Raw genomic sequence first — 16420 nt, 5'->3', positions numbered from 1 at the left:
TTTGGTCCACAACATGTCATGAAATGGTGAAAAATGTTGATCCTGTTTCCCAAACCCCAAGTTGATGGTTTGTTTTGTCCACACAACAAAGACATTCAGTCTACTGTCGTAGAGGAGCAAAGAAAGTAGAACATATTTACAGTGAAGTAGCTGTAATCAGAGAATTTTGACTTTTTTCCTCATAAAACCACTTGAACTGATTTATCGTTATGAAAATAGTTGGCGATCAATGAATCAATTAACTGTTGCAGCTCTAAACAACATAGGCATAAATCCTTTGTAAATGGTGCCCCATTAAAAATGCTACACATGTTTTTCTAATGCTCATCAGTCGCAAATAAAAAGATTGTTACGACAATCCAGCAGCTCTGCTGTTGTCAGTGTTATTTAGTCGCTGATACATGGACTTCAGTCCTTCACAGGAAGGTGAGTGGACTGACAGTGCATTTGAAGAGTGTTGGACTTAAAGGGGCAGTAAGCGATGTTGGAACAAGATTGTTGTTGATTTTTTTGATTTCGCTGGTCAGGGCTCGAACCTGCAGCCTCGGGTATGGGAGAACGACCTGCTAACCGCAAGGCCACAACCCCACTTAGCGTCGGTCGCTAGCACTCTTGAGGTGTCGGGGAGTTATGTTTACAAACTGCACACACAGTGCCCTGTGGTGCGGCCTGCACCATTTTCTTTTGTTTTCTATTTACGGAACCAGGGCTGAGCCGAAAAAGCCCCCCAAAAAATGGCGCACCCACAGAACCGACAGCTAGTGGACTGTGGGAAAATATACGCCGCGTTTTACAAAAAGTGTATTGGATTAAAATGGCTAACTGCCCCTTTAAGAGCCAACTAAAGGAGCAGGACAAGTGTCATGCTGGAGGGAGGCAAACACCAGCTACATAGACTTTTTTCACAACTTGGCAACCAATGGCTCATTGATTAGAAAATTACATATTAATTTTATTAGTAAAACAAAGATAGATAAAAGCATTTGTTGCTTCATATAAACCCTTTAAAAGTGATGGGAAACCCACTACCCTTTATTAACTGCATGTCTAACTGAAGACCTGATTGATTATTAGAAAGTGAGAAATATGATGGAAATATTTATGCAACTTATTATACACATTTCTCAACTTTGAGTTAGAACTAAGGCATTATAAGTCACAAATTAATAATGACTTGCCCTTTATTGATGATTTTGTCAACATTTACATCTGCAGATTCGATGGTCCATGAGAACGTGAGACATCCAATGTTCTTGATTTGTATTCTTGATCCTGTTCTTATTAATGGCTTGTCAATCATGCATTCATAAAGCCATTTGTTACAATGTATAAAACCTTAAAACAAGGAGGTGTCAATTTTGCACATGCTTGGTCACACGTCAGTATTTTTTAGGGAATATATTAATCTAGTTCCTTCATGTCACCTGTTCCTCTTCTCCACAGGTAGGACTATGGAAGAGCCACTCCAAACACAAACCAGAGGACGGCTGTTTTGTTGCCCACCAGAAACAAGCGGCCCTCAAAGGCACAGGCAACGGCAACCTGAAAAGCAGCACCTACAGTAACCTGAAGAGCCTGCAGAACATCATCCACGAGATTGAACTGCTGCAGAGCTCCAGAGACCGACAGGTCGAGGAAGCCATGCTGTGTAACCACAGACTAGAGCAGGAGCTGTGGAGCTCTAAAGAGACTGTAGCCGCTCTGGAGGACTGCAACCGTGTTCTGAAGAGGGAGCAGGTGGGCATGAGGAGGAAAGTGCAGGAGGCCCGGCAGGCGCTTCTCAGCGGACTGGGTAAAGTGAAGGAACTGGAGACCAAGGCCAATCACGTGCCAGCGCTCCAGAGACACATCCTCCAGCTGGAGTCAGAGCTTCTCTACTACAGGTAAAAACCATGGAAACACTTGTGTGGTGTTGTGTTTTAGCATCAACGAAACACTATATGGTAATACATATACTGGTCAGCCACAACATTAAATCTGGTAACTGGTTTCAGAATGCACAGTACCAGACCTATCTGAATCACGTCAGATAGGTGGGTAAGGATTCAGAGTCTGGAACCAGGCTAATACTATGGCCACAGCTTAACCACAAAGACTTAAGTATGTTTCAAAAAAGGGGGCTGTCGGGTCGTCTTTCAACGTTTGAAACCTTTGACAGCTGATTTGGGGCTGCGAGCGGTGTTTGGAGGTGTGTTAGTGTGAAAACTGCTGTTTCCTTTCATATAATTATTCACTTCAAGGTACCAAAGAAACAGGATTCTTGACGAGTGATCGAGGAAGCAGTTTGACAGGGCGTTCATAGTGTATGAGTGTTTTTCAAACTATAGTATAAACGCTTTTGCTTTTAGGCAGGTTTAAGGACACTTGAATCAAACTCGTTTTTAGACACATACTGAGGTTTAACTGGATGGCCAGCTCATTAAGGACAGTAGGAGTTTGTCTCCTTTATCTGGGAATTAGAGGAAATACATTTTCCAGACAATATATAGAAATTGAGTAGGAAAGTGAATATGACAAGTATTAAAAATCCAAATAACAAAAGTTTTTTAGGGATTTTGTACACAGTAGATTATTTTTGGTGTCTGGTTAAACTTGTGGTGCAAGATATTACAATAATATCCTTAAATCCAGGTCACTGACCTGCCGGAGTGAGATAGTAACACACTGTTTGCGACTGAAATGTCCTTATTGATTTTTCTTAGGTAAAGTTATAAAGAAATAAAGAGTTTTCTTAGTATGATCTGATCTTTGGGGCTTCAAACCTTCAGGTGATTTATCGTAGGATTGCGAAATACCTGTTTTAAAGTTGGTATATCTACTGAACTTTTTGGGCGGTCATCTTTGCAAATTTAGAAGTTGTACATACACTTGAATTTAAACACCTTGGTAATGCAGTGTAAGCTTAGTGAGAGGTGATGTTTCACTTGCGCTGGGATACTCAACTATCACTAAAATTCAACAACTAGTTCATGGGCTATTTGGGATTTCATTGGTAATGCATTTATAATGTTAACAATAAAATGCTAAATTAAATACATATTTGGATGTCAATTACCATGGCAATGGTAAGAGTGTAGCATTCAGCACAGCCCTGATTTTAGATTTGCAGCAGGTTGATGCAAGAAATATTATACAGCAGGGTTACAGGGAGAGGGCATAGACTACACATAGACTTTACTTTCACCGCTCCATTAGGTCAAGTCAGCTGTCAAAACCCTGAGCAAAACAATGTCTGACTGTTCATTATGTCATGAAGAAGAAGAGGGGGCTTGTTTTGGCAAGTTAGTTGGTTAGCATGAGGGAGGCCTTTGTGGCTAGATGAACCATAATGAATTATAATTCCTCCTAAAAAAAAATGATTCTGTTTACCTCTGGCTTCATGCCTGGAAAACCCGGCTATGCTATTTATGAAGCCTTGATGTGGCTTGTTATTTGAATTTTCAGCCTTGTTGTGTTGAAATTTATTTAACAGGCATCGTGTGTGGCAGGCCGGTCCTGCCTGAGCACCGCTACTGTTGGGGAACTACTCATTTTGGTGGAAGAACGGGTGTAATTGGACTTTTAAATGTTTAATGTTTATCTCTGTGTCTGTTGTCCCCGCTCCAAGCATATAATCAGTGTCTACAGTAGGTCTGGCGTTCTTAGATAGCAGATGTCTCTGAATGTTTGAAACATTATGGTCATGCACAACCAGACCCATGTGATTAAGTCCCCACTACTACCTGCCTTTAGGTGGCTCTAAATAGCAAAGTTTTGCAGCCACAATACCCATACTTTTACCCTAAACGCCATTAATCTATGCAGGCTGTTTTCCAAAGTCTTTTCACTGCCCTTCCATTGATGCCCTAATGGTAAATAATTCAACACCACAAAGGCTCTGACTCAAGAGAGAGCTCCATTGAGTGAGAAGCTCAACAGACTGGCCATTCCCATCAATCCCTGCTGAACAATACCACATAGGCACCCCCGTCCTATGGATCTTAGCAACCAAGCTCCATGTATATTCCCACTAAAAGGCTCAATGCTTGCTCAGCCACATTTCATCCAAAGGCACAGAAGAGGCACAGAGAGGTCCGGTAGTAGTTTATGTGTTCTCTTTTAAGATTTGAGCTAGATCAAATGCTTTTTTTGGGTCATCTTTTACTTCTTGCTCCTGAAGTGTATGCCTCTGAGCTATCTTAAAAATGATGTCATATGTCTCAGATCATTTGTGGTGGGATTAGAGATGTCTGCCGGGGTCTGTTGAAATGACTGACCGTAACATTATCTCTGTGGCTTATTTCTAAACTGCTGTGACAAGTGGCAGTTCTCAGAGGTAGAGAGTTAAAAAGGGGGGTGGGGGTATATCTGGCACTGCTTCTGTCCTGCAGATTCCACTTAAGCACTGTGATGTGATGATAACAATGGAGACAGTCAGTGCGTTTGCCTCCATATTACCCTGAAAGCCCAGCAAGTCGTCTAACCTACACAACCTAATAGGTTGTTTATCCCTACCAGGAACATCCCCTGAAGTAGGGCCTGTACAGAGGCACGTGTGGCAACCAGTGGCTGTGTACCAGTGGTGGCGTACCAGACCATCGTCATCATGGTAACGATAATAAAGACGTGGTTACGCTTTGTCAGGTTTTGGCAAAGATCCTGGCTGTGGATTAAAATAAATCCTTCCTTAAAGCCAGGGGAGGTCATCATGGTTACAATAATAATTGCACTGCCAAGCTTATGGAATGGTAATGAAGAAAGAAACAACATGGACCATTGTTTTTTTCTTCATGTGGACCTACCCATCCAGCCCAGCCTCCTCCCAACATGGACTTTGTCGCTCTTTATTCAACGTCACCTAGCGTTCTCCTTCCCTCCCATCATAATTACTTTGGTCTGTCTTAAGCTGCTTGCACAGACAGCCGATAGGGTCATTCTCAAGGAAAGGAGAGTTTCTGAAGGTGCTTAGTTTGAGCCCTAAATCAACAGCATTCCCTCTCATGATATTGACTGTTAGTTTTTTCTACTAAAAAAAATAAACCATCTCTATATGCGTCCCTTAGATTTTTGTTATTTTTGGGGGGCTAAGATAAATAGTAAGATGGAAGTTTTATGCTATAAAAGATCAACCAGTCAGTCCTCCCTTCGGGAAAAACTACCATGTTTAATGGGGATACCTTTTCTAAATAAATAAAATATGTGTTGTTCAACCCAAAAGCAATAGTTTGTGTTATGTTAATGAGGAAGAGGTACATAGGCAGGTGAGCTGTTTCCTTTCCAGTCTTTATGCTTAGCTAAGATATGCTAAGACATTGTCTATAAAGACACATTTTGTATAGACATAAGAGTGGCTCAGATCTCCTTAGACTCAACAAGTCGAATCAAATAAACATTTTTCCAGAAATGTGGAACTGTTCCTGTAACATGTGATTTGCATCATGGTTTCCTTCCCTTCCCAGTTTTTCTATCATTTGTTGACGTACATTTTTCTCATCTAGAAAATCCCCTTTCGAACTTTCCATCAACATCCCAGTAGAGGTTTAAAATTGTGGTCATCAGTATGAAACTTAAGATGTGTGGGTGTTATTGCATAACGTCTGTGATTTCTTTGGATTTTATGTGAGAACGGAGCCGAGGCTGAATCTCAGATGGGAGCTGCGCCTTCAAGAGCAGTTGGTCAGCACAGAAGCGTTTGACTTAACTATGATTGTCTAAAAGTGTCAGGTTTTTTCTAAGTTCCAGAAGGTGAAGGGAGTCTAAATCAGTCACTGTAGCCTTTAGAGTTCTGGGATGGCCAGAGGGATTAGACAATAGGAAGCACAGCAAGAGGAACAAAAAGAAAAGAGGGGGAGGAAAGCATACCATCTGGAGGAAGAAGCAAACACTCAACTGTTTGTTCGTGCAACGACATCCATGTTTTGCATGGACCACACGAGATGAATGGCTTCAATCAGCTTTCTATCTTCTTTTTGAGCCCCAAAGAAAACACATGGTGTGGAAATACAGAATCACTCATTGAAATGAACTCATCTTTCATCCAGAGCTTGATTTGATTATGCTCTCGAGTGCAGGTGTCTCAGTGTATATAGTCCAGGGATTTCTAGAGAGCGTACCTAAGCACGTGTCTTCAGTGTGCAATGTTGAAGCTCACGTTTTGTTTTAACGGCACGCCTGCAGACTTCTTCCCTGTATGCCTCTAACCCCTGGCCCTCTGAAGGCAGGCCCCAGGGGAGGCATAATCTCCCAGCCTTTTCATGCTCTCTGCATGGTGCCTGAGACTGAAGGCGAGAGGAGGGTCTAGCAGACCATTTATCTGCCTCCACACAAGAGCTGCAGCATTGTGTGGAGCAGGTGCTGCCTCTGCATTCGGGCCCATTAAATAATTTGGAAAGGACACACTCCTGGGACGTGTGGGACCTGTGGCATTCTGCTGCTGCCGCCTTACTGTTGTTCTTGAAACGCCTTCAAAAACTCACCCTGCCAAGTGGACTCTTTCACATTGGACCACTGCCCCACTCCTCTCTCTGGTTTGGAGGTATGCTGACATCAGCAGAAATACATCACACACAAAATATCCTATAAACTTATGCCACCCACCCTTGTTGGACTTCTCTCCCTGTATATTTCCCCCTTCCTTTTAATACCCTAATTTGTCTGACTATGAAGGGTTTCTTTGGACTTTGCCTGCTTAAGGAAAGCTTAACTCCCTCTGTAAATGTTATGGGCAATGTTTTTTTGACTCAAGTCTTCGTATAATGCTACACAATAATCACATCCCTGGCGCCGCTTTATTTGCATCCCAGAAATCACCTCATTGTTTGAGTCTGACCCAAGAAGACGTGATTAATAACCATCAGCTATGTAAACATGACCCCCTCACCTTTCTCTGCCAAGCTGCAGGGCACCAACAAGCGCTGAACCTAAAGTTCAAGCTCAAGTTTACAGCGACCCCCCCCCCCCCCCCCCCCCCCCCGTTTTTAACTTCTGCAGAGAAGCGAGACTGTCATTGACCGATGACACCTGAAAGAGGAAACTGCTCTTCGGGGAGTGGAGGAGGGGGAAGCACTGATGGGGGGTATGTTAATGGGAAGTTCACCTCAGTGTCGCACTGTGATAAACACAGGGAGGACTCTGGGTGTCCTGGCTGTAACAACAAACAGCTGGAGTACGCCCCCCTCCCCCCACAGGCCAAAAGAACATCTTTAAACTTTTGCTAATAGGGCTGAAAACAGGATCCTATTAATTAGCAATGCCCTGACAAAGCACAATAGAGCTCTTCATGTACACTTCTACTCCTACTGTGTGCCTTTAGGGAGGTTGTAAAAATTAGGCCTCCATTATAGGCTACAAAAGGCATCCACATATATTTAACTACGCCACTTGAGCATTTTCTTTGCCAATAGCTTAGATTTCAAGCCAGTTATACACCAATCAAATGATAAGATGTTTTTGTTTTCCTTCATTACAAAGAATAGTGTAATACACAACCACCATAAGGCCAAAACAATGAGCTAAAAGAGGCAAAAAAAGCTCAGAGCAACATTCGCATTCATTTGAAGGTTTTTGTCCAGCGGACAAAAGTTTTTTTCCACTCTCCTTTTGGCTTTGTTTTGGTCTATGCCAACTCCTCAGAGGAAACATTTTGCTAAATGCTGCACTAGCTAGTCGCTAACTTTATCTAGCTGTAGGCTCTGGTGCTGGGCATGCAGTTATTGTGTCGTCATTTTGTTTATTAGAAACTCCTGCTTGATGCCAGTAAAATGTATGATTCATGAGACCCAACACAGTAAGAGTTCCGCAACAAAAACAATTAGCTGACAAATGTGAAAACACTCCGCAGCAAAATGCAGTTGGATGATAATTCTCAGTGGGTTTGTCACTATGAGCGACGGTGTTCCAATGATTAGGTCGTTTCATCAAATGATATGAGAATATTAGTTAATCTCAGCTCATCTTTAATTAGTTGTATTGTATAAAATGTTAGGGTTATATATATATATATATGTGTGTGTGTGTGGGTGTGTGTTTAATATATGTATATATATACATATACACATTTTATGTATATTTATATATATTCAGAAATCCCAGTTTATTCTGGCACAAAATCTGACATGAGTTCCTAATTTTTACTTGCTGAAATGCAAAAGAAAACTCAGTTTATCTTCACTGTGAAGTCTGCAGTGTATTTTACTTTCTCTCTGTCTCAGCAAAATAAGTAAATGAATTGATATTTTCATTTTGGCAGGTCAAACTCCCATGCTGCTTTTGCATTCGGCCCGTTGGCGAGAACTGTGATGCCTGTCTAATGAAACGCTGATCAAATTTTTTGTCTATGTCTGCTGCGTCCCACAATCCGACCGCTATCCAGGACGTCTGGCTGGACTACGTTCAGGTGTCTCTGCTCATCCGGTCGGAATTTCCATACTCAGCACCACCAACCAACACTTCAGCGTAGCTCATCGCTGTCAAAGCACGTAATTGGAAACCCATTTTAAACCGTTTAAATCTCATACACAGTCCAAAAAAACCCACCCAGAAATAAATTGAACTTGATTTTTTTCTAATTGTCGGTACATTTGACTATAGCCTCAAACGTTTAGGGTGTTTGTTGGAGTCTTTTCATTTTGTTTCATAAAGACACAAAGTCCTTTTACATGTGAAAAGCCTGAGCGGGAGGCTGCGGCCTTGCCACAGTATTCGCCGGACACAGGCTGCAGCCTCCCCTGCAGCCACTGTCAATTAAAGTGCAATTAGTCACACCAAAAGCCTGCGTTTGAAAAAAAAGCCCTCCACCGGTTCATTCCAGAGTCTGAGCGTTTCCTCAGCAACCGGCAACGTTTTGTGTGTTCACGTCCATGCACCAGTTCCATGTTGGTCCAACTGCAGCTGCTGGCCCTCAAGTTCGAACTCTCCTCCACCGCGGCCCCCACTAACTTAAACACCGACTCTCTTGATTGATTGCCTGAAATCATGCTGCAATTATTGACCTTCGGCGTGGTGAGTCGTTTCTCCCCACCTACGCTGAAATCCAAAGTAGTACACAGATGCAGAGTATAATGTTGTCTCACAGCATAGTCTGCCCCGTGCCAACAGGATATAAGCATGAGCGCTCCGTGCCTTTTTTTTCTCTCCCCTTTTTTTTTATTTTTTAGAGAGAGAGAGTCAGGCTATTGAAAACTTTTTTCGAGATTTTCTCTTTTTTTTTCCTTCGGCAAGACATCATCATCTGGAAACACTTACTCTGTGATTTACGAAGGCCCCCTATCGGATTTCCCCCCAACACAAAAGAGCAGACAGCAGGAGAAAGCTAGAAAATTCAAACCACTGCAGGACGATTGATCCGCCACAAACTGCAGCCTCAACCTTGTTACGGGCACAAATGTTTCATTGTGTCCATGCCATACATAAAACATGGCATATAGATACGCCTTACACATCTTCTCATCTACACATGAAAAAACCTGCAACAGAGCTCAGGAAACTGTTCATGCATTCAAAATTATTTTGCTCCAATTTTGTTCCATTCAATGTTTTTACCTCACATCTTGCAGGCGTACTCCTGCACACTAAGAGCAGCACTGTACCATGACCCACTTTACTCCGAAATGCCTCAAAGATACAATGTCTGGTTTCAATTACCCCACCCAGATTTGGCATACAACATCAGAAGCCTCTATAAAATTATCATGGTGGTTGTAGATGTGGCCTAATACATACTGCCTTGTGTTACTTGATATGTTCTCTTTGATGTTGGAAATTGGTTGGGGCTGAACTTTTCTCATCGGTGCAAATTCGAAGAGCAGTTTCAGCCCCTTGGTGAGTGTCAGGTTATGTGGGCGAGAGTCTCGCAGCGGCAGCGCAGATGGGGGGGGGGGGGTCATGTAATTACAGTGAACCTGCAGTCAAACGGCCGTACTGAACAGACAGTGCTTTCCTTTCAGGTCGGAGGTGTCAAAACTACAGCTCCCAGGCAGCACCAGGGCAGAGCAGCAGCAGAGCGGCGGCGGCGGCAGGCCAGGCCAGAGATGCTGCCCGGATTCGCAGCACGACCGCTGTTCCCCGACGGGGCGTGCTGTGACGACACCAGACAAGAGTAAGATGTCTTTTTCCTAAAGACATCAAACGCATGGCGAATGCCCTGCATAGGGAAGATCACTGTAAGATAAATCAGCCCATTTACTCAAAGTCACTCCTGATAACTTTCTTCTACTCTCAGAGCAACTCTTGGCCTACAGGTAAAGATACAGGGGGGGGGTTAAATGCTTTGTCAAGGAATCTTTCGCATTGGCTGATGAAGCAGAAATTTTCATTTCCGCTTCCATAATATTTGAACCAGTCTTCGGTCTGAATACACAAACCGATGGTGACTTCTCCCGCGCCTTCATCTACCACCGCTGTGATAACGGCGATAACGATGATGATATTCTCGACGATGGTCCACAGTGGAGGAGCAGCTCTTTCGCTCGGTGGAGGGCCAGGCCGCCTCTGACGAGGAGGAGGACAAGTGGACCAGAGACCAGCAGGGGCAGGTGGACGAAGTGAAGAGGATACTGAGCAGGCTGTCCTGCTGCGGAGAACGGTACAGCACATCTGTGTCATCACTGTATCGTATATCGTATACATATATTGTTAATCTGAACAACATGACACATGGAACAAGATCAAATGAGCTCTTGCTTGCAGAAAAGTTGACTCGAACCCTGAGATCCACTAATATTCATGGAACACATGTAAGCGTAGAGTTACTCCAGAGAAGGACAGAGGCACGGTGGCAGTTTATTCCAAGCTTTCTTATGATGGCCGATGTTCAGTAACACTTAAATCGTCACGATTGTGATAGGCGAAGTAGGACCCAAAGAAAGAATGGTGAATTCAATAAAAGTAAAATCCAATTGAGGTAAAATCCCAGGAAAACGCCACGAACAAAAATACAGCGAAACACCAAACTCATTGTATAACAAAACACAGGGGATAACAATGGAAACCGAGCTAAAATGGAGAATTGGTCAATCAAATCATAACTGAACGATAGTGTCCACAAGGAAAACACAAAGTCTTTTAAGGAGCTCAGACAGTTCACCACGAGCTCATGATCCTCCAGGATCTCGACGTCAATAAGTGATCCAAGTTAACAGAGGGACAACATGGTTAAAGAAGCTTTAAACCCTTTGCTTCGAGAGTGGTTTCGAAGCCTCTGATGGACGGAGGTTCGGATAATGTTGTTAATTTGTTTTCGTGTCACCAGGCTAAGTATCGTACCTGACATACACCTTCCTAATCCCCTTCCTTCATGTTCACCTCGCAGCCACAGTACGTAACTACCTAGTGTAAAGCGCAGTCGTGTTCTCTCTCAGCACCGCGGTTGTCTTTTCCCCTTGTTAATTCTCCATCTCGCCTTTCCTTGATCTCATGACATTTTCCACGGAGGTCAAGGGAAAGTGGTGCGGAGAGGACAAAATTAATGACTGCAGCGCTGGTATCGACCAGCTGCTGTTTCCGTGTCACATCGGCCTGCCCTTGATGTTATTTTTTTAAAGGAAAACTGAAACCATGCCTCTGTCCTTCTCCGGGGACACACAGCAATATTACTGTCCATTAGCATTCCTGTCTCCGGCCATCTGTCAAATAAATCTATTCATTATTCATTGTCCTTTTGGTTTGGTCTTGACCATCAGGACAGATGTTTGATGTTGGTGTTTTCTCCGTCTGCTGTTTTATTTACATAATACCCCAAATCATTAAAGTTATAAGTTATCTCAGGGCACAATTTATACAGAGCACGTCTAGACCGTCCTGTTTATAACGTTTCAATAACATACAGTTAGACATTTTCCTCCTTTTTTTGTGTGAAAGTGAAAAAGAGAACAGTTGCCGCCTTTTGCTGAAAACAAGGCTGATGAAAGCAAACCACATAGTAAATGTGCCATAAAACCAAAGCAGCGTGTTTAAATAGAGAGCCTCCACAAGTGCTGATAGTTCTCCGTCCGTTTGTCGCTCTTAGCAACCACTCATGTTACACATACTTACATTTCAATTCTGTGCAGGTATTATGGAGTCTGCCACCAATCTTGGAAAAATAACAATACAGAAATAAACAGATTTTAATATAAAAGTAACAATGACGGAAGTGATAATATAATATATAATGTGATTGACGGCTAACACATATCACATCGATAAGAAACATAGACAAACAGCCCCATTTACACCCACGACAAAATAAGGTATCAAATATGGTATGTTGTACCAAATGTGGTAGTCTGAAAGATTAACATCCAAAAAACAGAACTTGGTTTTGATGTATGATCCAAAACACACGTCGAAAACGTCTGATACATCTGATAGCAGCACATGTTGGTTTTCGAAAGTGTTCTATAATGTTGCCACGTATTACAGAATTTGACTGAGAACCAAATGCCCAATAAAAATGCTGCCAATGTATTGTTGCTCAGACACGACTCACGCTGGGACCGAGTGAGACGCAATCGTCGACTCCCGGTCCCGCCGCCGAGCCTCATCGACTTCTCTGTCCTCGGCCAGGTGCGACGACAAGGCCGTCAGGAAGCTGCTGTCCAACTTCGGGAGCGCGAGGAGCGAGGAGAGCTGCGGCGCCGTGGTGGAGCTCCTGGAGCGGGTGACCAGGCTGCACAAGCAGCTGGAGCTGAAGGAGAGCCAGGTCGAGATAGACATGGACCAGGTACAGACCCGCCGCTGCGGCCTCCTCCGCCCTGTCACGCCGGGCTGAACATGTCCTCTCTCCGGACGGCGTTCCGCCTCGCCTTACACCACGAGGCATTCCGCGGCTGCGTGCATGGTGTTAAACTAGATCAGAGAGGACTCGGGGGAAGGTTGTTATGAAAGTGGAGGGCTTCAAAAGCGAAAACCACAGCAAGTGGCTTGATCTCGCAGCTTCCACCTAACCAGACCAGCGGCAGCGGCTACAGAGCCTCACTCTGCATGTGTGTGTGTGTGTGTGTGTGTGTGTGTGTGTGTGTGTGTGTTAGCAGCTGTATCTCACTGGACTAGACCACAGGAACACCCCCCCCCCCGGCCTCCTTGTCCCCCATGACACTGAAGAATATCATAAATTAAAGCTCTCTTGTTACAGCCGAGTAGTATTTTCACAACACAGGAAGACGGGCAGAAGGGGGAGCTGTGATGTAATGTGTTCCCAGGACGTCTCAGCACTCAGAGGGGAAAAAGTTGAAACCAAACAAAGTCCTGACTGTGGGGCTTTGTTTATGTGCAGGAAGTGTGGGGCGAGACATCTGCCCTTCAATGCGCTATGACGTCAAGGTGAACTGCGGGGGGGGGGGGGGTTTTCAACGTTTACGTTGGATGTCTTCATATTGTATTAAGATGTTGAGCGGCTCTACATGGCAAAAAAAAGGTTACATTTCCAAGAGCGACACATCCACCTGCTCTTATTCCCAACCTGCATTTTGTCTTTTTCAACAAGTCTGTTATTAACCGCTTAAGCCTGAGTTGACCACTAAAGGTCAACCACCATTGACGTGTTGTGTTTTTATACACATCAGTGGGCCACACCGTTGCTCTGTGTGGCACGTTGCTTCACCGTCATGATCGTACACACTCGTAGTTTGGGTTGACTCAATCCTCCATACACTGGCAACATGCATTAGAGCACCACATGTTCACTAATCTGCAGCTGAAAGTAGTTCTAAACAGTTGTGCAATATATGTAAACACTATGTGTATACGTGTGTGTGTGTGTGTGTGTGTGTGTGTGTGTGTGTGTGTGTTTGTGTACATTTCTTTTATACATACTATATATTATATGTATATATTTTTGCATTGCTGTTTCAAGGGACTTTGGGGGCCCTAGGCCAAAGGGACTTGGGGGGGCCCTGTGGAACCGAACCAAACTCAGGATTTAAAGGGGCAGTAAGCGATTCCAAAGCAATACACGTTTTGTAAAAATCAGCGAATATTTCCTCAGCGTCCGTCAACTGTCCCTTTTGTGTGTATCTTTTTCCGTTTTCGCTTTATGGAGCCTGGGCTCCGTCCGAAACCCAGATTTTTTTTGCGACTCAGCCCAGGCTCCGTAAATCGAAAACAAACAAAAGATGGTGCGGACCGCACCAAGCAACATTACGAGCGCAGTTTGTCGACACAGCCGAGAGCCTGTGCGCGCCAGAGCAGTAAATGCACAACAATAACAAGGAGAGAAACAAGCTTTCTCCAGAATCGCTCACTGCCCGTTTAAGGGGATTCTGACAAAATGGTCGTACCTGTGGACTGACGAATCATCTGTTCTCGGGGAGGGGGGGGCCTCTCAGCTCGGTGCCCCACGCAATTGTCTGCTCGGTTTACCCTGTTGCCAGGCAGTTGCCCCCGTCGATTTATCTAACACACACACACACACACACACACACACACCTAGCATCATTCCCACCAGAAAGAAGTTACGGTCCCTAACGGCGCCCGGTTTGTGCTGCGTGTTTCAGATGAAGGATTCCCTGGTCCAGGAGCTGCAGCAGAAGGCCGAGGAGACCGAGCTGCTCCAGATGGAGCTGCAAATGCTGGAGACGGAGAGGGTTCGTCTGTCGCTGGTGGAGGAGAAACTCGTGGACATTCTGCAGCTCCTCCAGCAGCTCAGAGACCTGGTTAGTGGAGCGACTGCACGCGGCCCGAGCGCCAGGAGGTCGATTCTGAACGTGTTGGTGAAGCCAAACCAAGGTTTTGTGATTTTAAAGTCCGAGCATATTGTTTCGGTTGCTAGCACAATGAAGAGTCTCGTAAACAGCGGTGCGAACATCGTGTGAACTCAAACCCCTTGACTGAAACCCAAAGTAATGAAACTCATTTTGCAGCGTTGGCATGCGAGAGACATCCGCCCGCACTGTACCGGGGGCATGGTTCTGGTCGCCCGTCAGAAAGAGAAACAGATTGAAAGTAGCGACTTGCTCTGTCGGACCACAGACCTCCACACAGACACAAATCTTTTGACACAAAGTTCAACGTTGAATCACCAACCACACGTCTCAGCCGTCACAGGCACAACGTGGGTTTTGTTGGCCATGATTTTGTCATCTAAAACTCGCAGTGGGACATTGATTATAGGTGTGAGAGAGCACGTGTGTGGGCAGCGGCAGTCGGTTTAAGCGGCTGTTAATCGCCTGACATCTGATTCTGAGAAACAGCTCTCTCGCTCTCGTTGCAGAACGTCTCGCGGAGGTCCCTGGGAAAAATCCTGCTCAGCACTTTGGAGTCTTGCAGCGACCCACAGCACGGTGAGTATAGAGCCCCCATGCCCAGTAAAAACCGATGCGCGTCCTGTGAAATGCCATGGTGGAAACTTGCAGTGACTCAGGGCAAAGGGGATTGAGTTCTGGGGGCGTCCGCAACGCGAGTTCCACGGCGGTCACCATCTGCTCCTTTGCTCGCACAGGGAAAGCCCACATTCTGGAGGTGCTCAACGCTCTCTACCACGAGCTGGCGGCCTGTGAGATCCTGTCCACTGGCGGACCTCTGCAGCGCACCCAGAGTCAGCAGTCCCTGAACGCTCTGGTCATCTCCTGCTGAACAAGGGCGCCTCCTGCCTCTCTCTACAGGAACGCCACACCAAGTTGCATCAGCGGTCACGAAAACATGTTGATCGATGTGTATAGTGTATTATTAGTGTATTATATTGTAGCTCATATACTCCTCAGACTCTGTCATCTATAAAGGGATATTAGTCTAGAGAATTATTAATTAATGCAGTGAAGGGCTTCATCGCGTGGAAAGTAATTTCTTGCTCAAACGTGTTCCGAGAGCATTTATTGCACACGACTCTTTCATGATCCACAAAGATTATTTTTCTTTTCTTTTTTACACAACAGAGTTCCGAATGTGAAAAATGTTGAAATAAGCTAAACTTTAAAGGGCATGGAGCGAAATGTAACGACCTCCACGAGGAAGCGGCACCTCTGTGTGTGTCCAACAGCTTTACTCTTTTCCTGTACAAAGAAATGCAGCCGGTTTCCCGCCACAGTTTGAGAACACAAGTCGGCATATACGTTTGGCACTTGGGAAGCCTCCGTGCCGTTCGATTGTGCATTTGTATCATTAATGTTGAGAAATGTTACCGAGTCATCGATGCGAGCGATACCCAAGTCTCTCCAAGACATTTTGCAGATGCAGAGCGCGCCCAGCGATGCCCACGTAAAAAAGATCTGTTCATACAATGTAACAGCTGCTGGCCCACACAATTCTATTACGTTATTAATGTACAGTGGCTTAAGCTGACCTATGGTTACTGCCTCATACTTGTTTCTCGGTGTTATAAAGCAGTTTTTACCTTTAATGAAACGCTCTTTCTGTTTCAAGAAACGTCATATGAGTTGGATCAGTTGCATTGTTATTTTGCTGTCTTGCCTCGGACAGGAAACCACTCACTGACGTCGTGGCATTAAAGCATTTTGGTAATGCAGAA

At 44.6% G+C, this 16420-nt stretch overlaps 1 protein-coding gene across 2 annotated transcripts in view; it reads left to right on the top strand.

The window, feature by feature from the left end:
• Positions 1-16420, top strand: part of efcc1 (EF-hand and coiled-coil domain containing 1) — a 20543-nt gene extending 4123 nt beyond the window's left edge. Inside the window, exons 3-9 of one of the 2 annotated variants that reach the window (XM_035631541.2) lie at positions 1444-1883; positions 9924-10075; positions 10426-10561; positions 12523-12679; positions 14451-14609; positions 15167-15236; positions 15395-16420. In XM_035631541.2, coding sequence (XP_035487434.2) covers positions 1444-1883; positions 9924-10075; positions 10426-10561; positions 12523-12679; positions 14451-14609; positions 15167-15236; positions 15395-15528 — 1248 coding nt within the window. In that variant the 3' untranslated portion in view covers positions 15529-16420. Of the gene's footprint in view, positions 1-1443; positions 1884-9923; positions 10076-10425; positions 10562-12522; positions 12680-14450; positions 14683-15166; positions 15237-15394 lie in introns of both variants that reach the window. The other variant, XM_047332741.1, reaches the window with a different exon arrangement.

Source organism: Scophthalmus maximus, chromosome 6, assembly GCF_022379125.1.
Source record: "Scophthalmus maximus strain ysfricsl-2021 chromosome 6, ASM2237912v1, whole genome shotgun sequence".
Lineage (NCBI taxonomy): Eukaryota > Metazoa > Chordata > Actinopteri > Pleuronectiformes > Scophthalmidae > Scophthalmus > Scophthalmus maximus.
This window is presented reverse-complemented; position numbering and strand designations above follow the sequence as displayed.